We start from the raw sequence: 25,512 nt of genomic DNA, 5'->3' as shown, positions 1-25,512 counted from the left end.
GCATATTGCTATAGCTGGCTTTTACCAACATGGTTTGTGCTGTAAATAGAATTCTATGTGGATAGAAAAGTGGTGAGCATTAGCTTAGCCAAAGACAAACTTCCAGAAACACCACTGTTTCTCTGAGCCAGAAGTGACCATATTGGATTAGAGAGTGGAAAAGCATTCATATCTTTGTTCTCGTAGTCGGCAGCAGACAGTGGCTTTTGGATCGTAGGTAGCAGCACCCTAAAGCATGATGTGCATCATCTACTTGACTCTAAGTTAGACAATCATTTGCAAAATAAACATCCTGCTGTCATGATGCCTGGTGATTAAGACCGTGAATCTATTGGCAAAATATTTGCTCATGTAATCAACACACCTTGCCTCAGAAACACATCATTACTGGGTCTGAGCACTGTTTGAGCCCAGCTTTGAGTTCAGAAAGGTAATTTACATATGCTTTCTTAATGTTAACCCCTCTCAACCTTAGAAAACTGTTCATAGTCCATATTAGAGAGTTGAGGTTTATGTTTCAAATATTGCAGACTCCTAAGAGCGGGAGACAGACCCATCTGAATTTGACCTGAACAAGGGAGTTTAACAAGGGAGCATTTTCCACTGTCGTAAAATACATCAAAAAAAGTGAAACTTTCTTTTCCTTCCTACAAACAGAATATTCACCTTATCTCGACTATCAGAGCTTAATCACTTTCAACTTTCATCAGAGGTTTATCATTTAAAGTTCAGAGTTCTGTGACGGGCACACAGATTTAACTCCTCAATGATTTGGAAAAGCCAGACTTTATAAAAAAAAAAGTGCCACTCAGTCCTCTTTATGTCATACATGCTGCATTGCGTGTCTTTTGCTTTCTATTTTACATAACCGTAGTGTATTTTTGTGGTCTGGCATGTACCCAAACAGTACGCTTTGAAGTTGGATAATTTTCATGGACATTTCACGCCTCAATCAGACAATGGAGAGGGTCTGTGTTTTTTCTGTGGGGGGGGAATGCATTCCCTCACAAGGAGTGACGGATCACATTCCTTTGCACATTTACTCGAGAGGCGAAAGACACCATTCAGATGTATACTCATCATGAACGAGGTTTCAAAGCATGTAACATTCATTATTAGCAAGTTAGCATGATGGGGGGGATGTTAGGTCAGGCGTGAACAATAAATGAATGGTGCTTTACTTCATTTGATGAGGATTGTCATTTTGTCTCATAACTAGAGTTTTGTACGGTCTCTACAGGATAACCATACATTATTTATAGTGATAAAGAAGATGGATAAACACAGAGAAGTACAATTAATCATCCTTCCATCCATCTATTTTCCACTGCTTATCCGGGGCCGGGTCTCGCAATTAATCATACGATCATAATTAAAAGTGAGATACTTTTTTATGTGGTTTCAAATGAAAGTACAGAGTTTCTAACTTTATGACATTACTGCATATGTTGGAAACGGTGAGACGGAACATTGGTCGGAATAAACGTTTCACATTGACCTGCTCCGATAATTGATTTGTACTTTAAGGTTTACTTTTCTGAATCAATGTCTTGAAATAATATCGAACCATCTTTATGGGTTGGGCATGTCCCAGTGGGCTCTGGCCCTTCTCTTTGATGAGGAGAAAAGAGCAGGCAAGGGACTGTAATCATTTTTACATCATCCTGGGGCACCACTGTATAATTAGAAAAGGGTTGATTTGCTTGACCACAGCAGGGGCTGAAATTGCAGGCCTTGCCCCAAACAGGGTTTCGGAAAGAAACTGAAATAGCGCTGGCAAAGTTCTGTCCTTGTGTCCCTCTGTGTTATAAAGTGTCGGTCAGATGGCGGAGCAGTCACCATGACACACTGCAGCCAATCCACCAGCACGCGGACGGCAAACTTTTATGTGGCACCTCTTGTTTTCAGAACCAGCTACCAAAATTACAACTTTGTTATAATCTATTTAGCATGCAATATGGCTGAACCTGTGTGACCACAACCTGATGTGACTGCAAGCGAACACTCGGCTGGCAGCTTTTACAGCTTGTGACCAATGTAGGCTTTAGGCACCACCAGTTTAGTCAAAATTTGTAAAGTATGGTTTTGAACCTATTTGGGACATCTGTGTCAAACTGCTATAGTTATCATGTCCAAAAAAAGAATAAAGTCCCTAAAATGTATTGATTCAGTTGTCAGGGAAAGTGCTGAGTCAACAGAGCTTTTAACGAGTTTGAGAAGGCAGAATGTCAGACATCTCTAAAGAAAAAATGAATCTTCAAACTCCCACATATATGCTCTTTATTTTGTGTATACCACATATGCCTTCATGCAAAACAAATAGTTAGAGATGCACTGATTCTCTTTTTCAAAGTTCTGACCCGGCTCCTGTAGATCTCAACCGAAACCGATTTACTAGATTTTTCTATCTTAATTCATGTTATTTTTGTTGTTGTTGTAAACTTGCAGTTTAGTCTGTAGGAGGTGGATTTTGACTGCATTTATCTTCCTTTTTTATCACAGTGTATATCACAGAACAAACAAATATTGCAGTGTCAGTTTTTATCACGATTGTTCAGCCTTGCCTTTTGAGCAGTTTCAAGTTCAGTATCATGGCCGCTGGCACTGCAGTGGTGCACTGCGAAAGAGAGATTGAAACCTCAATCTTCCAATTAGTGGACAACTTGTAAACTCTAAGAGCAATAGCTGCTAGATGCTGTGGATCATGATGACTACTACTAAAACCCTGGTCCTCTCATGTAACCCAGAATATAATATTGTGAATGATCAGGTCAATATAGACCCCTGTGTGTCAGTATCAAAGTGCATTGAGCAGTTCCCACTCGGGTCAGGGACACCAGAGGTTTTTCCACATCTGAGGGCATGCAGAGGTGTCATTGCAACCTTTCTGCATCCTGTCTCTGGCATTCTTCTTTGTTTAGGAGCCCTTTAAAAAACAGAGCAGCTTTTATGTCCCCTGCGGCGAGGCGGAGGCATGGAGAAAAGGGGGTCTCTGTTTCTGATTAGCCCGGCAGCCCAACGACACTCATTTCCCCCGAGGAGCGAGCCTGCATGCTAATAGAGTAGTTTGCCTTTCATATTTGAGTCTTCAGTGATTTCTGCAAACCTCTGGCTGCAGACAGGCGTCAGCGCTAATCTGCTGCATGTCTTCTAGTGCAGCAAGGTCTTGAGAAGCTAATTGCCATTACTGTGGTTCACCACATCTGCAGTTCTGATTTAGCTGGGTCTGCTGACGTATGACCTATGTTATTAGTAAGGTATTACATGTTATCTTGAGGTTGATAATTCTTACATTTTAATTTGTGGCAATGATGAGTGGGCAACTTTAATGCCACAGGACACATTACTTTGCAGTTAGCTGGCTCCATGGTTGGAATAGTCTTTCCATGAAGGATGAGTGCTCAGAACAGCGGAGCCATTTTTTTTTTTTCTATCTTGGGCTTGGATTTCACCCAGCAAACTAGTCACCAGGTTAAATCATTTGTACTTAAGTCATGAACCAAATCTTGGGAACTGACTGTTGGGCCTGTGTGAACAAAAAAAAAAAGACAGAATCTGAAAGGTGAGACAGAAAATATGTAGGGAATATCCAGTTCCTGAGTGGTAGCAGAGCAAGTGAAATATAGCTACCTCGAAAGTATAAATGAGGGAGTTAAGAGCAATGTGACACCTAATGAGAAAGTTGTTTGCTTATATAGCCAGCGGACTTCTGAACAAATTGATCTTACTACATTCCATTGCAATCAGCTTTACAGTTTTTTTTGTTCTCTGTTTTATTGTTTGGTTTTAACGTGGGGAAAAAAAGCAAAGAAATCTCCCAGACACTTTTGAAAGCGGAGGAGTAAAATGCAGATCTCAGAGGTTAGTTTAGAGGTTAGTCAAGTATAGACAGGCCGGGAAGTCTTCAGCCCTCTGGAGGGGCACAATGGAAATGTTTTCTCACAGGTGAGGTTTTCTCCTTCCGGACATTTTTTTTGGATATGAATCAAGCAGTGACACTGATCATTTTTTTTCTTCTTTTGATGCCTCAAGTCATTTAGAAATATAACAATCTGAGCACAAGCAGCAAATCCAGAGCTTACTGACTTATCATGCCTGCACCAGTATAAATCTAATGCTATCCGCTATCTCTGTCAGCTTTCCTATAAATACAACAGCAGCACATTCTGCCTCCAGTTCCACTATTTATATGTACTAAATCACTAATCTTCGAACAGATTTGAGCACAGGCAGTTGGGAGGCTTGTTTTATTTGTGGTTAATCATGGTGGCAGCGAGTACAGTATTGATTGAACTCATCGAGATATAATTTACCACAAACAATTATCAAGGTACATCTAGACAGTGTGGTTACCTCAGGGGTCAGTGACACAACCGTGTTTACTGTGCTAACGGGATGTCCTTCTCGTGTGCACAAACGGTGTGAGAAACGCTCAGTGGCCCATGACCCTGGGTTTAAATACACATTATGTGTCCCTGTGTTTTCCAGCAGTCCTCCCTGTTTGTGTCCCTGAACAGACTTATCTCTGCCATGTTTTGGCATTGCATGCTGTGAAGTTGATTTAATGAACACCAGTCGTCTGTTACTGTGCTTTATTACTTGAGCTTAGTTGGATCCTGACACTAGAATACAACCTTGAATGAAAATGTTGATTGCAAAACCATACTGCAGGATGTGGGTGGTCAAAAAAAGTTACGATCTGAATGTCTTTCCCCTCAGAATCTGCAAATCTTTTTTTTTTTTTTAGATTTGAGGAAAGTTGAACTCCTCAGGGCATCAGCCTGGAAGCTCGATCACATCTGATAATGTGCATTATGTGTACAGAGTAAGAACTGAGTTCTAAATCAATTCCTGCTGGGGAACGCAAAGCTCAGCAAAGTCTAGAAATGATGTCTCTGTAAAGTTTCTCTTATTGAGAAAAATAGAGCCTACAGGTGCTGCTGTTCCGGTCTGACATTTTAATAACAACATTGAGCAGAAGGAGATGAAGCAGTATGGGCAGTGTGTGGACAGCGTAAATAAACCATCTTTATAGTCAAGTATCACTGAGTTAGTAGAGTTGGTTACTCCTGTTGAATTAGTATTTCATGAAATTCACCACATGTGCACTCATGTCATTTTAGCACCACTCCTCATCATTCCCATTTCTTAGGTCAGTATCAGACCTATTGAGTCTATTGTCACACTTTGTTGTTACTGCTATTTCTTTCTTTCTTTCTTTCTTTCTTTCTTTCTTTCTTTCTTTCTTTCTTCCTCTCTCTTTCTCTCTCTTTCTCTCTCTCTCTCTCTCTTTGGAAATAATATCATAAAGGTATAGTTTAGACCTGCTCTTTGTAAAGTGTCTTGAGATCCCATTACTATTGCTAACCCAATATGAACAGGTACTATACAAATAAATATTTATTGATTTGGTTTGTTGCTATGTGTACCTTTTACATGTAATAAAATTCAAGGACAGTCCTCTTCTATTCGTGCTTACAAGAGCTGTTCATAACAAACATGTCATGTGTTACCCCACAGGTGATGCCCACAGCCACAGTGCCCAAAGGAGATTCCCACCTGAGGGAAACTCTCAACAGATGGGGCCCGGCAGCGGTCACCCGAGCATACCGGATGATGTGTTCAGGTTAAGCCTCACTAAGGGAGTGTCCATGTCTCTTCCATCCTCACCCCTCCTGCCAAGACAGTCCTACATGATGCCTTTACGAACTGGCAAGAGATCCCCAGGTACTGTTTTGACTTACAGTTTCATTCTTACCTTGCTTCCTGTACTGACCTTGACTTTTTTTTTTGACCCTCCGCGTTACCATGAGTGAGGATTATTGAACATATGAAAGCACTTAAGTGATGGGAGTTGATCTTTGCTCCTAAACTACTGACTGAACTTTAAGATATTTAGAGTATGTGTAACCATTAGAGAAATAACAATCGCAAAGGAGAGGGGAACTTAAAGCTCACCTAATTTTCTCCCTCACAGTTAGTCTGTGAACTGACGCTGGTCACAAGCAAACCATTCTTTTCTCTTCCTCCTTGTGTTTGATCACCTTGTGTTGATGTCGAGGTCTGTGTTTATACTTTACCAACTAGTAATGGGTGTGTGTTTACACTGGATCTCATTGTCAGTCCCCCCCCTTCAGACGCCTTCCATCCACCACATTGGTCACATGCTTGTCAGCAGCTGTGGGGTGCTTCAAAGTGGGGGGGGGGGAGGGGGGGGGGGGGGGGGAGAGTGGGGAGAGGGGGTGCCTTTGTAGCTGAACTTGTTTCAACCTGAGTCTTTGTATTCTGTAGACTTGGCAAAGGGAAGAGAACTCCTTTAAGTGGTCATTGTGGCTCTGCTCACATGTGGCACTCATCTGTGGGGCTATGTAGCCTTTGTTTACAGTGGTAACAGCTTTGATCTGCTCAGTGTAAAGATGAGTTGTTGGAAAGGGGGAAGTGTGGTTTAGGCCTAATGCATACTTTGTTTTGCACAAGTTCATATCTACAAATAAGATATTGTCCTCGAGTTGTTCAGCTCTCAGGTTTGTAATGCTTTGAAAAAGCTTCTTACTGTATTGACATATTAGGATGGAGGTTTTGTTGTTGAACTTTTGCACTTACATTTTCTATGCATCTCTTCCACAACTCTCACATTATTCAAAATGTAATATTGGACTTGCAGGCTTGAAATTGGGATGCAGTACACGATGCAAATGTTCTGTGTAAGGCTGAATACATCATCACTAATAGTAAGTACCCAGTTTATTAAAGCTTAAAATAGCCAAGTGGAGTTTAATTTCCTCAGACGACACTCCAGTTAAAACTCTAAAATCTATTTGGTGAGCTCAGGTGAGACAGAGTTTGTGATGACTGTTTTAAACCCGTCAGAGGTAGCGCTGATGGAATGTACAGTACACTTACAGACATGAAGGAAAGGGACGAGAGAGCGAGATAAAGAAAGAGAAGACGGTGGGTTGGTGAAGGTGAAAAGGGCCCTTGAGACAGGGGATGGTGAACACTCATTAAAGGTATATTCCCACTTGAAGGGCTCTGAGGCATGGAAAGGGGGGTGGGGGGGGTGGACCGACAAAATTGGAGAGAGACAGTTGGGGGACGGTCTCCTCCAATGTCCTCACAGGTATCTGTGAAAACCCGTCGGGGGAGAGTTCACACCGCCAGTTAATAAACACATACTGCAGGAAATGTCTCAGCTCTGCGATGAAAACAACATGGGTCATGGTGCTGTATTTTCTTTTCTCGGTGAGCCCGGGAAGCAACGGTATACTCAGTTTAAAGCTAGTTACAATGAGAATGCTCTACACTGTGGAGGGATTGGAGATTTTCTGTTGCAACCAAATAAAGACAGAGAGATTAGCTTATTTTGTTTGCCGCTGACTGCTGATATTTTAATAATAATAATAAATGTTATTTGTAGTGCACCTTACATTTAAAAGAAAATCTCAAGGTGCTACAGTAGGCCTACCATAAAACAATTAAAACAATAGCAAGCGTCAATCAATTAAAATCAGGCAGAGTTAAGAACCTGAGCATAAAACAAGATCTAAAAGCAGTGGGGGGGGTTTTTTGTTGTTGTTTTTTTTTTTTAATGAAAAAGTTATTGTAAAAAGATTTTCAGGTCCTTTTTAAAATTATTATTTTTTATTTTTTTTATTATTTAATACTTTCAAGACAATTTTAGATTAAAGCAAGTCAGAAATGATCAGCTGATGCAGAATGGCATTTGGGATATACATCCTTACAGGTGTTATTTTAAACTAGTACCGTAGTCCCATTGCATACATCACTTGAAAGTCTAGTATAGTGCTCTCTCTATGTATGTATGTATGTCAAATATCATCTTTGTTCTTTAGATTCAGATGTTCAACTGTTTTATGAGGAATAACCGTTTTGCTCCTTCTTATTATATTTGGATTGTTTAAGTAAGTTGAATTTATTAACTGTTATTGTTTGAGATGACAAAAAGACTAAACGCTGTGTTATCACAACATTGAGCTTAACTTCTACTTAAACTGACACTGAGTGATACATTGTTTTTTACAGCATAGAAAGCTCGTCAGCAGCTATTAAAATTGTAAAGATAGCTCATTCTACTGTGTACTGTTTATTCATGTGTACATTACATCCATCATTGACTCCTTTCACACATTTGTTCTCCTCACAGATAAGGGGGAAGTGGTTTCACAGATTCCCAAAGCATTTTGTGGCTTGGCTTCATTTCCTGACACACTGGATAATCTATCGCAGTTCGGACGGCTCAGACTTTAGTGGTTGTTCTTTTCATGAAAACTTCACAGGGGACAACAGAGAAACATTCAGTTAATTAGGAGTGTGACGGATGCATGAGCCGCAAAGTCCTGGTTGGCGTTGAGTGCCGCAGCTTTGATCAGCTAAGCCCAGAGCTTAACCATGAAACACAGCCCTCTGACATGTGTTGAACAGCACCTAGGCTTTATGGTCTTAATAGTTTACAGGCACCCTAAATGGTCAGGGAGGGGCATTTACTGCAGGAATGTTTCCTGAATGGATCCATCTTGTTTCAGCCACTACAGGACAGAGGTCAGGTATTGAAAAGTGGAACCTCAATCTTAAGTGGTTGGACTTAAGTTGATGACAGTCAATGAGGTTTCAAGTCTTTTTTCCCCCCTCCCCTGATAGTTAGAGACTCACTGGGATCCAACTCTAAAAGTCTCCAGGGTTTCTCCACAGTGACCTCGTCTGGTTGTTGGATGTTACTGTCCCACAGTGGAATCAAACATCCCACTTATAGTCAGTGTAAAGATGATGTTATCGCAGCTGTGGAAAGAGCGCTTCAGAAAAGCACACCTCTCCATAACCTTGCTACCACACAGTATATATACAGCCACTCTGCTTTCCTGTGTAACAGCTTGATTTGTTATGGATCCGGTCAACAAACGAGAAATGAAGGACAGTCTATAAGACATCAGTCGATCTCTGAGCGTGATGGATACAGAGGTCATCGAGGTGTTTCCACTCTAGGTATACAAGATTTGTGACCTTTCTGTAGTCACATGGTGTAACTGTTACATGTAGCTTCATGCACTGCCTGCCTGCCTGCCTGCAAAGGGTCATAAAACCGCAATTCAGATTGAATTACTGCAGTGGTAAATTTTCATTGTTATATCTGCGGTGAGGCCACAGGGCTACTGGCCTTTGCTGGGCTGTTGCGTATATATAAATGAGTTAAGTGGGTTTGTCTTTGATGGAAATTTGGGTCGCTGATTGATTTGCTGATTTGTTATTTATTGATCGATCTAGTGAGCAGCTCTACAGATCTCCACCAGAGAGCAGAGTCGACTGCTTTAACTTGATTTTTTTGTCTGTGAGCTCTGGACAATGAAGCCCTTGTTTTTCTTTTCTTTTTTTTTTGCTTCATTGTTAAATACAGATTCATTCAGAGGTTACGGCGTGCCATTAACTCATCAGTCCAAATCTCAAAATAACCACCTTGAATCAGAAATCTAGCTGTGATGGAAGAAGATAGATGATAGATAGATAGATAGATGGATACTTTATTGATCCCGAGGGAAATTCAAGGCAGACAGAAACAGAGGGCAGTGTAATGCGGGTCAGCTTGAGGTTTGACTCGGGTCTGTTGGTCGCTGCTTGTTGTCGATGCACTCTGCGAGCAAACATCAGTAACATCACGGTAACATTTGCTCTGCTGCTGTCTGAGTGTGAGCATGATGCTTACATCCTCTGAATGTGGGAATCTGAAGTCACAATCACAACAAAGGGACAATAAAATAATTAATCTCATTAGATCACCTTTGTTTATTTCTCTCTCACGCTCTTATTATGTCATTATTGAGCTCTAATTTTGGACACGCATACTGTCAGGTGGGCCGTTGATTATCTCTCTTTTACATCCTATCTCTGCCTCACAGGGACAAATAATTTTTTTTTAAATTGTATATGAACGCCAATGAAATAAGAATGTGATCACCCAAAAAGAAGACACTGAGATGTGTTGACGATGTGTGCACTGAACTGAATGATAAAAAGGAACACACAGATTGAGAGCTCTGAGGCAAACTGTCTTTCAGCCATTATTATTAAATCACAGCATCAGAAACGGACTGAACCCTGTTCAAAGAACTATTTTTTTTTTAAAAGTGTTCATTTCTGTTATCATGCGGATAGAAGAGCCTGTTAATGCTCCCGTCTTTGGATAGCAAGATTTAAACACACACGATCACAATGTTTAGTGGCAGCAGCCGATTTCTGACCTCAAAGCCACACAGTCATTACGTGTGTTTTTTTGTTGTTGTTGTTGTCGTTGTGGTTATTAAGCAACAAAATGACTGTGTTCTTGGAGGATTTTTTTTTTTTTCTTCTGTAGCCTAGGTTAAAGCTTCACAGGACGTGGATCACAGCGGGCCACATAAAAACAACAGTGAATTATTTAGTCAAACACTGGAGGATTTCTTCATGAATTGATGTGTTTTTGTTAAGCCTCGTAGTTTTATTGCAGTCATTAACTGCGTGTACAAGTTCAAGGACAGTGTCTGCTTAGACTGAAACCACTTCATGAAGGATACCAATATTTCAAAGGTTTTTAATTGCTTCTAACTGTAACTTATTATCTATAATCATTTCCAGTGAAACACTTTGTTTCTTCACAAAATATTCTGAAAGAAGTCTTTCTAAATCTGTGCTAGATTTAAAGTATCTTGTTATATTACGGGTTTGAGCTAAGAGTACAACCTCCTTTCACTCAGGATCAATGTACATTTTCTTCTACGTTGCCAGATGAGTGCAATTTATTTTGCAGTTCTGTCAAGAGGAGAGAAACTCTCTTCAAAGCCAGTTGTAGCCCCTTTGAGGTGAGCTCTCCTCAACTTAACTCCGGGGGTATTGACAGTAACCAGACAGCCCTGAGGGAATATTGATGCCTCTCTGAGAGCTCAGCTGTAAAAGGGCTTGTGATGCGGCAGGAACTCTTTGAAAGGTTCCTCTGATGAGCTGCGCCCCTGTGAAAAGTTCTATCTCGCTCTCCACTCCACTGCTCTTCCCAACGCCCCGGCTTTGGCTCCTTATCACATGCAATCCCCCCCTTTTCATCTGCAGAGGAATCCCAGCTCACCTACTGCCGAAGAAGCAGCTCTAAGTAAACTGCCACTGCTTCTCCAGTCACTCACCTCGTATGATCTGCTATCATTCTAGATTGTAAGTTGCTGTGAAAATGGAAAAATCTTTTTGACATTGCTTAAGTTATTAGTGTAACCTCTTGGAGCTGTATGGCTGTGTGCAGACTCAGAGTTGAGTGCAATACATAATTCATGCCAGCCCTCGAAACAGCATGTGTGAAATTAGTAGAGCCTATTAAACATAGTGTTCCTCAAGTCTCTCCTGGTGGTAGAGGAGAGGAAAGTGATGACATGTCAGGCTGGTGAATAAGGAATGAATTATAAATTACCATTTGTATTTTAAGTCCACAAAGCGCCGTGCATGTTTAACTGTCTTAGCTAGTTTGCATCCGTAATGGAGAATAAATGAAACACTCGGGCAGATATATCTAATGCTGTAAGATGTTCAATAGGAAACGCTCAGCTCAGGAACCAAAGGAATATGCAGCTTGTGTTTGTTTTTCTTTGGTACCTTCATTAGCAGGTTTAGTAACTGTTGTGGTTTAAACAGCAGCATGACTGTCATCCACGTTGATGAACATAGCTGGGTAGTTCAGACATCAAAGATCGGAAATTAAAGAACATTGCAACATATTTCTTCCTTTGTTGAAATGTCCACGACGGGGCACGAGGTAAGGGTCGCTCAATATTCCCACACTGCGCTGATTATGTTTGCTATTTATTTGATACCGTTTCATATCCGTCACAGGCCCTTAAAGGCAGGCTCTGTGTGTCAGCAGTTATTTTATCGTAATCGTCCAGACAGTGATGGTCATAGACAGAAACTAAACAATGCCATGATTATCATCTTTGTATGATAGGGAGATAGAATCAGTACAATTTGGTTGTGAGATGTAGCGTCCTAGCAGCCTACTGCGATGTCATAGTTAGTACAGTGTCCTAAGGGTCCAGCGACATGTGGGTTAGCATCTGAACATAAGTATGAACATACTGCGCTCAACTTTTCTTTTTTTTCTTTTTTTTTCCTAGAATATATTCCTTTCCCCCTTTTGAGTTGAAGAAGGGCATTTTGGATGATAATGGGGCTGTTGTGAGACTGCTTTCAGTGAGTGTCTTTGCTGCACAAAGCAGACACACTGTCTTATTGAAAAGTCGAAATGTGAAGAAGTCAAGAGTCCATCATGAAGAATGCTGGGAAATCTCCTTGATCACTCCCCAGCCATGAACAATCCTCTCTTTCTCTAGCTTCTACTGTACGCTGTACATTTTTTGGTCCTAGGTATTCTTCTGTTCGGGTGTGTGTTTGTGCCTGTTGATTGATGGCTCGCTGGTCAAGAATTCCTGAATCTCGCTGTGAGTCCTTTGCAGTCACTGCTTGCCTGGCTACTTTACCCCAGAGAGGCTTTTCTTGTTTGTTTTGTTTTTTGTTCCTCAAAAAAATCTCCTCCTCTACCTTCCTCCTTTTTGCTTTCTTCCCTCATCTATAAATGTGTATTATTCTCTTTGACTCACTTTAGCACACATGTTAAGACTCCATCATGAGATAGACGCTGGTGCTTCCTGTTTTAATGAAATCAATAATGGGAGAAGGTAATCCTCAATTTGGCAAACTGAAACTTGATATGGCATTTAAGATGTCTCTTTAACTATTGAATTAACATACCATCGCACATAAAATCAGCACATTTTACAATTTAAACGTTTTCCTCATTATAAAGTAAACGTATACTTAAACTGATATGATAAAGTAAGGAGGATTTTCTGAATGTTTAAAGTAAATTCAGGTCGCTTTAAAGGAGATTTCTATTCTTTACCGTCTTGATATTTTTCTCTTTTCAAAACAAGCGTCCCTGTGAATGTAACTCTTCAGCTTTTCTTGCCTGCTTTTCTAACACACCAGATTGAGGTATTTCTCATTGTCCTCTCTGCAGGGGGTATGTCTCAGTGCATTTGACTTTGTCGAGTGCGGCTGTGAGATTAAACGCGGAGATGTCTTTGACGCCATGGTGAGGATTGTTGTGAGGAAAAGCCCGACATTCTCTCCTCACATCGAACTTTGGTGATCAGTTTGCAACGTATTTAAATGCTTGGGCTTAATTGCGAATTGTTTGCAAATGATTCCTTCTCGTGGATGGATTTACATCCTGGATGCTGCCTTCAAAGTGTGATGAATGTGAGAGCACAATCATCTCTCTCTCTCTCTCTCTCTCTCTCTCTCTCTCTCTCTCTCTCTCTCTCTCTCTCTCTCTCTCTCTCTCCCCCCCCCCCCCGTCCTTCAAGGGTCACATGTCAGACACTTTCATCTCTGCGACCTTTTCATGCCTGTTATAAACTGCAATTGCTCGTTCCTCAGCGCTCCCAACTTGAAGGCCATGGCGGTAATGACACCCTGTTAAATCTTGAGATGAGATTTTTGGATGGCAAAGAAAGCCCCTGCATCCCTTCCGTCTGTCATTTGCTGACACTCTAACATCAGAGTCTTGCAGAAGGACCCTTATTCCTCTCCCCTGTATTAACAGCCCCTCAGACGTAGCCCAAAATTACCCTTGATAGCTGGCCTTGTGTTTTCTATTTTCTATGTGGATCCTGTGTTCCTCCTGGCGCTCTGTGTAAACCCAATCTGAACCTCAGCATATGGTTTGAATTACTTTAACCACACCCCCTGTTGTGTTTCGATGAATGCACTCAATGGAACATATTCGGCCGTGCTCTTTTGGTCCAACATATTTACCTGAACTATGAATCGCACAGAGCCCTCTCTGTCTCTGTAGTTCTGCTTTAATTGGTGCCGCGTGACTCTCGGTTAATATGTTCTGCCTGACCATCCACAGCTGAATGCAGACCCCAGCTTTTCTAGAGGCTTCTCAGCTCCTTCCTGTCTCAGATCTTATCAATACATGCACATCTCACATGAGAGGGTAACCCGTTTTAAGACGTTCACAACACAAGTCTTCTGCTTCCCTGCTCCTCTGACAGACAGCTACAACACACGACTACGGCGTATGTTGGGACTTCCTTCATTTGCTTGTGTAATTAATTCATGCCCAGCAATGCACGCAGGGAAACTGTCGGATTTGCAGATAGAGAAGACGTCTGCAGGTATCAAAAGCAACCTTCCTCACAAATGCATTTCAGCTTGCACATCCATAGATGGCACTGTGCGTCAAGCTAGCTTGGGCTTGTTGAAATGACATTTCCAGATCATTTGCTCTCGCATAGCCGCTGCTCCAACTCCTCCCTGTACCCCCTCCATAACCCTCCACTATTTGTATCTGTAACCAACGTATAACAGCTGTGGTTGCAAAACAAAATGTTTGATCTGATTAAGGGATTTCCCCCCCCCTTCTCTTGGGGTGGGAGTGACCAGTTATCAAACGTGGTAATAGGAAATGGCTATCTCTGCCCCCCCATCTAATCTGTATGTTATGACTGGGGTTACATATACTGTCATCTGATAACAGGAGTGTGTGTGTGTGTGTGTGTGTGGGGGGGGGGCATGTTGTTGCCATTCTCTGGATTTATGGACCTAAATTATACAGTAACGTCCTGTTTTTATTCTATTTCCTGTAGTTTCATTTGTTTCTATTGTTTCTGACTCTGGGATTTATTTCTTTATTACACAAGCAACTGTGGGATAGAATGAAGAGAACTCAAAATGCGCACAGCAACGTTTCTCGGAGATGTTTGTCCCAGGCTTAGTATTTAGTCTCGTGGCTTTGCTGGATCTCCCTGCAGAAATAAACAATGATATTTCCACTTTACTTCGTAGGCTTATGTTACCCACGCGATGAAACTTTTTTTGCTTGTACTACTTAAGGCAGATAAAAGGCAGTTTTATAGAACGGTGGAGACAACAGGGGAAAATGTTCTTTGTACACTTAAGGATGAAAAAAAAAGAAAGAAAGAAATGTTGCAGTCTCGCAGCCTCATGTGATAAAGTTCAGTGCAGTGAGCAAGCATTCTGCTCGTCGCTTTGGGATTTTCTAATTCTGTCACAGGGTGAGCAGGAGGAAGCTAACCTCGACTCCTTACTAAAGGCACAAAGGCGGTTCTCAGAGGACTCTACTGCTGTCCCAGATTCATCAACTGACTTACACAAGGACGCCTGCACTTCATGTAGCCATATGTATATTGTCACGTTTAACCCTCATATCTGGAGTTCAAAAAAAGGAGCTAACTGTCATTGTCTCCTGAGCTACGTTTTACTGGGACTCTTCAGCCATGCAGACAATATTCTTGGTTGTCAGACAGAACGGAGCTGCTATCAGCGCAGAGAGTTGCCTGAGAGAGTGTGTGTTTGTGTGTGCCAGTGGGTTTATGTGAGCTACAGAGTGCAGCCAAGCCTGTCCAACTAAGACACCAGCGCCTCTCATCTCTCGTCCCATCTGGAACACGTTAATCCAGCAAGAACTGTCTCTCTCTCTCTGTTTCTCCCCTTTTTCTCCTCTTTTGCACTTCTCTCTCTCTCTCTCTCTCTCTCTCTCTCTCTCTCTCTCTCTCTTTCTCTCTCTCTCTTTCTCTCTCTCTCTCTCTCTCTCTTTCTCTCTCTCTCTCTCTCTCTCTCTCTCTCTCTCTCTCTCTCTCTCTCTCTCTCGCTCGCTCTCCCTTTCTCCCTGCATCTTCGATTCGTGCTAGCAGGTCCAGTCAGGAAGCCTAAATATGTTGAGAGTCCTCGCGTTCCCTCTGATGCCATCGTGTCAGCGCTGAGGAAAGTGGCTGATAACAAGGAGTCCTCCCACCATGGTGAGTTTTGCTCTACATTCACTTTGTCTGTTTCAATGCTTGTGTTTTTTCGGAGTTACCCAAACAAACAGGCGAAAGAGTGCGAAAACATACGAGTTGCCTGCTGGAGTTCACAACTCCCATCCTCCATACTGTGGTCACTCTTCATGTCCAGGCGGTCAGGAAAAGGTCTGTGTAACCTAAGGATAGCATGAGTTCCTGCATGAAGGGTCCATGCTGGAATGAGGTCATTTGAGCAGCGTTCCTTCGTGTAACCTCTTATACAAACACACAACAGTGCCATGTTTATTTTAAAGTGTGTGTTTGGATTAAAGAGGAGCCAGTTGGATACATTGTCTGCCCAAAGCCCTGGATTAGTTTCATGTAAATGTAATGTAACAAAACCTTCAATAAGTCCAGTAATTGGACATGTTGTGAGTGTTTTTGTTTTTTTCCCCACATTTCCAGGAGGTGTGCTTTTAGTTTTATTGCTAACTCTTCTCTCCTGTGTTGGGCGTTGTGTGTTTGTTTGTGTAAGAGTAATGTTCCACTAAGTGCTCTGTTTTGGTTTTCCAGCAGAGCAGTGCAGGCTCAAATTCTTGCCACCGGCTTAAGTGGAGTTGTAGGTTGATATCTTTAGCAAAAAGACAACACAGAAAGTAGCGCCCTCTGACTGGACATGGCTCACATATGCAGACAGTAGTAGCCCAGCGCAGCCCAGTCACTGTTGACTGTTACATACCAATCCACGAGGGGTGTGTCTGACATTCAGCTGGCACGCAGCGCAGCCTCGGCTCAGAGCGGGCTACCGGCACATAAATGTTATCTCATGACAGCTGGTGGGCTGGCACTGTGAGAAAACTAATTGTATTTAATTCAACAAGTGATGAGGAAAGTGATGTTTGGATTTCCTTAAAGAGAAATGTATCTCGGTGATCAGTGTCGTTGTCAAGTCATGGAACCCTGGGCCTCACTCACCGGAACGTTCTTCAGAAGAAATTTGTTTTCGCAGTTCTCAACTGAAGTCCTCTTATCTGAGATTTGTTCAAAGTGAGGAGGAATTATATCTCAGATGTGATTGTGTTTTTCTTTATTTAGCACATTAATGAAATTAAATCACATCTAGAAACATGTGATTTAAACATAGTCAAGTTGAATTTAATCCTACAATGTTTGAAAGTGGAAAATGTTGAACTAAAAACTGCAAACTTGGGTAAGTGTCTTTATGTGGTGAATGTTACACCGTTATTAACAACAATCCAAACCCACCATCACACTGAATATCAAATCTATCACATGTTTAGTCATTTAATTTCAGCGCTAGCTTTTTCATTCAAATCAGAAAGATATGACTTCTGGTCAACATCTCCCCTCGTTTTTAAAAGTATTTCGCTTCATGTGATCCATGATCATTTTCTTATTACAGCGTGACATTTTTTTTTCAGTGACAGCTCTGTCTAGACGAGTGACGTCAGCCATATCTGTTTGTTGTTTGTATTTTGAATACACATCTTGAAGCTGCTGATATCCTACAATTAAATCAGCCTGTTTGGGTTTCACTTTGGCAGCCCCTCAGTCACTTGAAACTATTCTTTATTCTTGCTGTGAAATCATCCCAACATCTTACTTCTTTGCTTCTCTATCCCCTGTGACACAGCCCTGCAGGCTCTGCCCTTACATTAGAGAGGCATTTCTTAATACTAATTAGCAACAACTGATGTGAGTTTTCAGCTTGCGAGTGTTTGTCGATTTAAGAACACAGGTGTGAACAATCCTGCAGTTTAAGAGCAGCATCATGAATGAATGCGTGCACATGTTTTCTGAGGATTCTCTCGAGAATAAATGTAAGAAAAATCCTCTGAAGATGTTGATGAGTTGGGCCCGTAGTTTAAACGATCAAGTTGAAATACAAACATGTTAATGCACTGAAGGAGAACGAGTCTTTCTGCAGCTCTTCCTTCCCAACATGAAAGAAAAACTAAATCCAGGTCCAGGTGAATTTATGGGATTGGAACAGAGAGACTTGTGTGTCTTTGCTTTAACCTTTTGTACTCTGCAGCCTCTTCTCCAGTTTTTTTCCAGGCTAAAATTACTCTTCAGGGGATATAAACAGCCTCACTAACTCGAAAGTATGACACTGATCTGCTGATCAGACCTACAAAGAATATCTTAGCTGCCACTAAAAAAGAAAGCTATCTAAATAGTCACTCTCTCCTTAAAGAGCTTCAGGCAGTTTAGAAAAGTGAGTTTAGTTTGAAGCTTTCTTGGTAACATATGCACGATCATAAATCTCGACATGATGACTCCCACAGAATTAAAATCATCAACAATCTGTGAGTAAGGTCACACAGCTGCTGACGTACTTGTACATTATTTCATTTTCTGCCAGCTGGAGAATAAGTTTGAAGATCCTCCTTCCTCTCACAGATACATTCAGCAGGTAAAACATTTCGTGCTGAGAAATTCCAGGAATGAGCTAACTCCCTCAACTTATTATGTACAATTAGGTGCTGTATACATTCTAGACTAATGATTGCTAGTTGTGATTGCCCAGCTGTAGCATGATGAGGCCCCATGCACAGCTGAGAGCGCTGAGAGCCTCTCTTTTCTCTCCCACATAGACACATGCACACATGTAGAATAAGGAGTGTGTTTGTAACCGGGTTGATTTGCATGAATGTGCCCTACGTGTCAGCGTGACAAGGACATATCCAGTGTTCTTTTGTCAATAAAGAAAGCGTCGTTCCATCTGTGTTATCTTCCACTTCAAAGCGGGTAAACAATGCTGCGTCTTTTGTGAACTGCTGATACAGGACAAGATGGTTGTTCGACATTGCAGCTTCTGTAACAAGGTCAGCCTCGGTGAGGAATGTTGATACAGCGACAGAAGAATCGGAGACGGAAAGATTTCGCAGCACGGGAACTGCGTGACCTTCCAGGCTCCGAATGACGTGACGCCTCGAGGAGTGGTTAGGAGGCTTTTTTGTTGCTGAAGGATGCCTTTTCTTGAACTCCAAAAAACATGCATCAAATAGTTACTCACTGTGCAAAGTGAGGCTGTTTAATCAATGTATACTTGATTTGTCTTTCACTCTGAAAGACTTTAATTTTCTTTAAATACGCAGGATCATTTTTTGTGTTTGATTTTGGTAATCCACAGATATGATTCAAGCTCACATGTAGTTTGTTTGCATTATTATTATTATATTTTTTTTTTGCACTTTCAGCCTCCTCTGGTCCCTCTTGTGGACATTCAGGACGGGCTGTAGGCTAAGAAAGGACACGTGTGTTTGACCTGCAGAGGTGCCATCTCACATTGCACGTCTTTGAGAAAGGATAAGGTTTCTTATGCATGTGTGTCAACGCCATGTGTACTCTTATTTCATCTGTGTCCACAAGCACATCTCTGTTTGTTTACGTGTAAGTGTGCGTTTTGTGTGCGTGCGTGAGCGCCTTTGCAACAGGCGGCCAAAAAAGCCCGCCTGTCGAAATTGTTTCAGCTGTGCTCACATACCTCTGTCCCTGTCATTCAAGACTGAACCTCAGGTCCCGTCCTCTCACACAATTACGTCGCTCTCTCACAACATCCCATGTTACAACTCCCGGGCAAGGGGCCAGGCTCTAACCACCTGTTTCATCATGTACTGATTATCTTGTCAATGCTGAAACTGGGGCTGTAGTATGACTTTCACTTCTCTGCTGTTACTAAGCAGTTAAGACTCATTACCGCTCATTTGTTAACACCTTTTTATTTGTGCTTCCATTTAGTTTCATGGCACGCTTTAATTTTACTTGTTGAATCAACAGTTTGAAAAGTAGTTACATATAGCAATGCTATCACACAGGGCACACATTTATTCTCGACTGGAAAAGCATGAATAAGGAGAAGTAATATGATGCAACAACTTCCATCTAACAGCACAGGGAGCAGGAAGCTGCATGCTACACATATTACTGCCCATTTTTAAAACCACAGTGTCACTTTTAACACATTTTATTCACATTTCAATTTGCACGTAAGCCAGTAGAGAATATGTTCATCTCTTTAGTATATTTCTGTATTGACAAACGCAGACGGGAAGACTCAGAAGATTTCTCTCCACGTATAGTTCAATGCAGTCCGTCAGAAAAGCAAACAGCAGTATTACAAAGTGGCTGTGATTTTTGTACCACTCATAAAGGCCTATTGTTTAATCAAGACCTATTGTAAGCTGCTCGATGATATAACGGCTCCCTTCATTCACCATGAGGGAAAGGGGTGACTTTGCTACAGCAGTGATAAATGGGCTATGATTTCTTTTTGGCTGTGTTGAAGCTGTGAGTCTGTCTGGTTCCTGTTGGATTGAATTTCTCTCTTTATATCTGGAAGTTAACAATTTTCATGCAGTCTTTATTTCTCATTGTTTTATGAGAAAGTCTTTTAGTCCGTCTGAAGAAGCTTTAGCTCTCTGAGTCAAATCTGATGTCCTGTGCCAACAGTAACATCAACAATCAAAACAGCCAGATCTCATTTGAAAGTAATCTGTTATCAACAGTTTAGCTTAGTGCGCTGCAAAGTCTCATTGGACACTCATCTGTGCTCGGAGTGAGGATCTTTGTGGTTACCACATTGGAATGTGCAATAAGAGCACTTAAAGTGCTTCGGGGGGGGGGGGAGGAACGTCACCTCGTACCTCTCGACTTAAACAGGGGAGCAGGATGCATGTTCTCATCGAGGGTTCATTAAACAGGCTTCACTGTTGTGGTAATGAAACTCCAGCTGCTAATGAGCACCGGCTGGATTGTTTTCTCGGCAGGGAGAGAGCAAAGACAGCTCTCTGGAGCCAATTGATGCCAGTCCTGCCCCCCCCCCCCCCCCCCCCCCCCAATCCCTCTTCTGCTCCTCCTTCTTCCGTCTTCATTCTTTTACAATATCACTGCTCAGCACGGCTACTATTTCACACCTGCTCATAAACCTCCACAGGCAGCAGATAACCTTTTTTTGTCTCCATATGCTGTAGGGTTACTGGAAGAATGAAAAGTGGTCCCACTAACAAACTGTCTGTAGTGCAGACTAGATTTACTTTATACTGTCTCCTGTTCCAGATATATGCAAACATTAGGTGTATTGCCTAAGATTCTGTTTCCTTATACTGCCACAGTTTCATGATGCCCACCTTCACATCATGAGCACTTTCCCTTTAATTGTGAAATCAGGAAGTGATTCATGTAGTTTGCTGTGACGCCTAAGGTTTAAAGAACAGGCTTTGCGGGGATCAGTTGATGGACTGTTTTAATCAAGAGCTGTGAGAGCAGTACTGTTGAGAACATTTGATTGTAGATGGCATATTATTCGTGAATATAACCGACTTTGTTCACACGTCGGCTCTCTCAGACTCCTTGGAGGAGTCTTGTGCATGTAAGAAAATGTATAAGGATCCAAGCTCCTTCACTTTGTGCATTTTTTTGGAAATTCAGGAGAGGTTGGCGGCAGACTTCTGCGGCATAATTTCAGAATTTAAAATTTCATTTTCTCTGAGTAATAAACTCTCTCTTTTAAGCAATCGTGTTATGGTGAAACTTACTTAATGATATTCTACTCCACTTTCTGTACAGTTATCACACATCATTTCTCAAACAGTACATGGATACAGTGAACAGGGTATGTCTGTATGTACTCATATGTAGCAGATAATGTAAAGATGTATAGATCATGGGAAGGTCCTGCTCAGCCTGTAGGGCTTCCTCTGCAGTAGCAACCGACTCATCCTCATCATTCTACTTATTACATGGACATTCAAGAATTCAATCCATTTAAAACAAAAATTATATCGAAACAAACAGTTCATTGAAATCCACCAATAAATAAAAAATAACAGTTAACTCTACTTCTTCAAATTAGCTAAACTTTTGCCATCTTTAGATTCATCTGTCATAGCTTCAGTCTTTTCAACGTTTCTTCCTTGTTATCATCTCCTTTTCTATAGCTGCTCTAATAGCTGTGCCCCAAGCAACCTTGTGGTTATTAATGGTTTGTTCTCCTTAACAACAGTGTACTATCCACTTCCAGCAGACTGTTGCTATGTGTAATCGGCCATTCAGAATAAAGTATTTCACGTTGTCGTGTGTGAATGGGACTAACCTGCTGAACTGCTTGTAAAAGGACCAATAGGCATTAAAACGAAACAAAGCCGTCTCTATCTACGATTCTGACCTGTCTTGCATTCATGGCACCATGGTCGGGTTATGTTGGGTTACAGGTCGGACATTTGCTATCAGAAGTGCTGCATTAAGATACTCAACATGTAGCACTTGACTCGAGACTGATTAATGTTTCATTGTCAAGTTTCTGCTTCTTAGATTGGAGAGCAGTTTTGAAGATGAACACAAGGTTATAGTCCAGGTACACGGTTTATTAGGCAGAAGTACCGGTTGTTTAAAAGTACACTTGGTCTTTTGATCTAGGTCTAGTTGGTATTCTCTCCTCTTGGTATTGAAAGAAAACTACATCACTGCATTTATTTGGCCTTGAGCTAATCTTACCTCTGAATGAGAGACACAAACCATAGTGAAATGAAGAACATTCTACAGTAAAGTCTGTAGATCTGTCCATTCTGCATACAAAGTCCTTGGGGAGAAAATGATACTATAGCTAAGTTGCACAGGTGTCCAGAACCTATAGTGCAACTACAGTAGCTGTGGCTGAAAGGTTAAAGAAAAGAAGATCTTACTGAAAGGTAGGTGATTTGATCCACAGCCAAATTAGAGAAATTTAGCAGGAAAGTTAAAGAGCAGCATGTGTCCCTCCTTTAATACCACAGCTGAAGTGCCCCCAGCGAGACACTTAACCAGCAACAGATGACTTGCTGATGACAGCTTCTAGCAATAGAAAAAAAAAAAAAAAGGTAAAACAATAAGCAGCTATCCCAGGATTTACTAAACATGAGCAGGATCTATCATGAATTCTCTCTGCATGTCATGTTTACTGTGACCGCGTTATTTATGCTGTCATAGCAACAAGCAGTGGAATGGTAAGGTGTGTGATGAATAAGCAAAATGACATTGGTAAAAGAAGGAACGAGACCCTTCACTCAGAGTAAACAGTTTAGCTGTGCAATACACAACCCAGTTGTTTCATGTGTGTAAACATAAAACTAATGAGTCCCAGTGCCTAGTTGTCAAGGCAAGGCCAGCAAATGTATTACTTTAACTGTAATACAACATAATGTTAAAGAGGGATCCCTATGTGCTGCATAGGCGATGACTTTGTCCATCAATGAATGAACCCATATGTTCATTCAGCACTTCCTACAGTAAGCTTGCAAAGTTAAGATTGTGTGACTAGCCGGGTGTGAAGTATTGAATCTAATTTGGGTTCTTCCTGCCGTGTATTGATTTGCAGAGCGCAGTCTGAAGATGGTGTTATCGTGTGGCCCATGTGCCTCATTTTTTGGGCTTACAAGAGCCTCGTGAATCCCACGTGTGTCTTTTCTGTCGGTGGTGGTGGTGTTGTGTGTGTTTGTGTGTGTGTGTGTGTGTGTATGCTTGTTGACTCGAGGCCTATCACAGCTCCAGCTCAGTTTCAGGGCCTCTGATAGGTCCTCAGAGGCAGTTGGGTTTAAGTGGTTGTGAGGAGTAGGTGATAAATTGGTCCAGCACAGATCTTTATGACCTAAAGGTTTCAACAATGAGACACCTGTTTTTTTTACTGTGTGTTATTGTTCTAGTTTTATACTGTATGTTTCTTTAACAAAATATGGAAACCTAGTCTGAACATCCGATTCTAAATAATTATTATTGTTTTATAATGTTTGTAAATGGAGGTTGAAAGCCACTTCATGCCCTTGGCAGAACCACTCAGAGTGAAAAAAAGGGTCTTTCATTGTGTGCTTACATACCTTAGCTATGAATGTGTGATTTGTAAGGTATTCTTTAAAGATAAGATTCTCTCTATCTGTAGCCATCTAAGAAAAGTCAATGAAGCATGCAGTTTGTTGTTGTTCTCTTCAAATGACTATTGACCCACAACTGTCACTGAGCATAGATTCAATCACACAGTTGAAATTAACAATGTCATGTTCAATTTCAACATAAATCGTACTTACACAGCTCTGCCAGCTTATCATGACACTCGAGACTGATTTAGATTGTATTACCTCCGCAATTTCTTTAATAGAATCTAGTGTTTTACAATGAGTATTAACAAGCATCTTCGGGGCCACAAAATTTCACAATAGAAATTCCAGCAGAAGCAAAGCTGTTCTAGGAAAAACATCGAACTGAGCTATTGCAATTTTAAAAAAAAATTTTACCCGAAGAATGTTCTCGCTGAGTTACAATAAATCTTTTTCAACAGATTCCTGCCCATGAAACGGCAGAAAAGTTTCAGACGGAGAACAAAAGAATGACATGGATCAACAAATCAGAAGCGATAAGCAGAGAAACATGTGCTCAAAGGATCCTTTATTCATGTTTTAAAATCGAAACACTTAATGCTCTACTTTAAGCTGAGCCTAATATGCGTACACTCACAAAAAGCACTGTCACCAAAGACGGAGGGTGTTCATGGAATGACAGGATGAGTCCTTGAGAGCAACGGCTAAAGCTGCTGGGCTTTAGAATTCAAAAAATGCAGAAAAAAAGGCAGAAAAAATGTGCCAATGATCCATCCTTCGGTTGTTCAAGGAAGACCAACCCACTCGCTAATAAATGACACACTTTTATGTACAAACATCGCAATGCAGCACGGTACACTGAGTCTAACATTTGAAGTGAGGATAAGGAAGAATGAGTCCAGAATAATATCACCGTTCTTAAAAGCTGATACAAACATTGCTGGAACGAGTTTCTTCCTACCAATAAAATCCAAACAGCTTTGTGTATCAAATTTCATCCTCAACTTTTTAGTTTGACTCTTGATATGGGAACAGAACAGGGACAGATTTTTTTAAGTACAAACCCAGGTATTTCCATGTGGGAACATGTTTATTACTCTTTAATAGCCAACAAAAAAACATGTTTGATAAATGAAACTGTTCATGCTCATTTGGAGTTGTGGATGTTGTAGTGGGTGGGGGGAAAAAAAGATAAATGAATTGGATTTCCTTTTCACACGATAGTGTCTCCATCCATAAACTCAAAAAGGTGTGTGCTGTTTTTCAGTGACCCTGAATCTGTCCACAATAATGTTATTGTTGTATCTTTGCAGCGGGGGCCTTAAAGGGCTCCTGTCAAGTTTTCCACACGAGCCTGCTGACATTCCCTATGAGCGATCGATCCATTAGGTTTACATTACCTAGTGCATATACAAGAACTTCAATATTCCTGTCAGTCCTCAGCAGTAGTTCTGTTTTTTTATAGTTTGAAGAGAGATTGCTTTCTAAGAGAGAATGTTATGCGCCTGAAGTCAGTGCAACCATGATACATAAACTTCCATCAGTAACCAAGGCAACCCAATGGGCAGAAGTGTCAAGAGCACTTACATAAATCTTTCGCTCAATTTTAACTTAAAGATACATTCTTGTCCAGCATGACCTACAGCACAAGTATCTTGTCCACCACATTTTGTTCTTGGCTGAAGGCTCAGCACATGACTAACATGTGCAAAGCCAGAAAAGTTTATTTTGTCTCCTACAGATTCCTCATTCCTTATAGTCGACCAGTTGTTTGCATTTCAGTCATGTCCAGCACAAGTTTTCAG

General features: G+C 41.3%; 1 protein-coding gene across 2 annotated transcripts in view; it reads left to right on the top strand.

The window, feature by feature from the left end:
• The window catches only part of tanc1b (tetratricopeptide repeat, ankyrin repeat and coiled-coil containing 1b), a 91,668-nt gene that overhangs the window by 24,598 nt on the left and 41,558 nt on the right, over positions 1–25,512 (top strand). Inside the window, exons 3-4 of one of the 2 annotated variants that reach the window (XM_079356966.1) lie at positions 5,521–5,727; positions 15,750–15,854. In XM_079356966.1, coding sequence (XP_079213092.1) covers positions 5,521–5,727; positions 15,750–15,854 — 312 coding nt within the window. The remainder of the gene's footprint in view (positions 1–5,520; positions 5,728–15,749; positions 15,855–25,512) is intronic. The other variant, XM_079356967.1, reaches the window with a different exon arrangement.

This window comes from Symphodus melops, assembly GCF_947650265.1.
Source record: "Symphodus melops genome assembly, chromosome: 12".
Lineage (NCBI taxonomy): Eukaryota > Metazoa > Chordata > Actinopteri > Labriformes > Labridae > Symphodus > Symphodus melops.
This window is presented reverse-complemented; position numbering and strand designations above follow the sequence as displayed.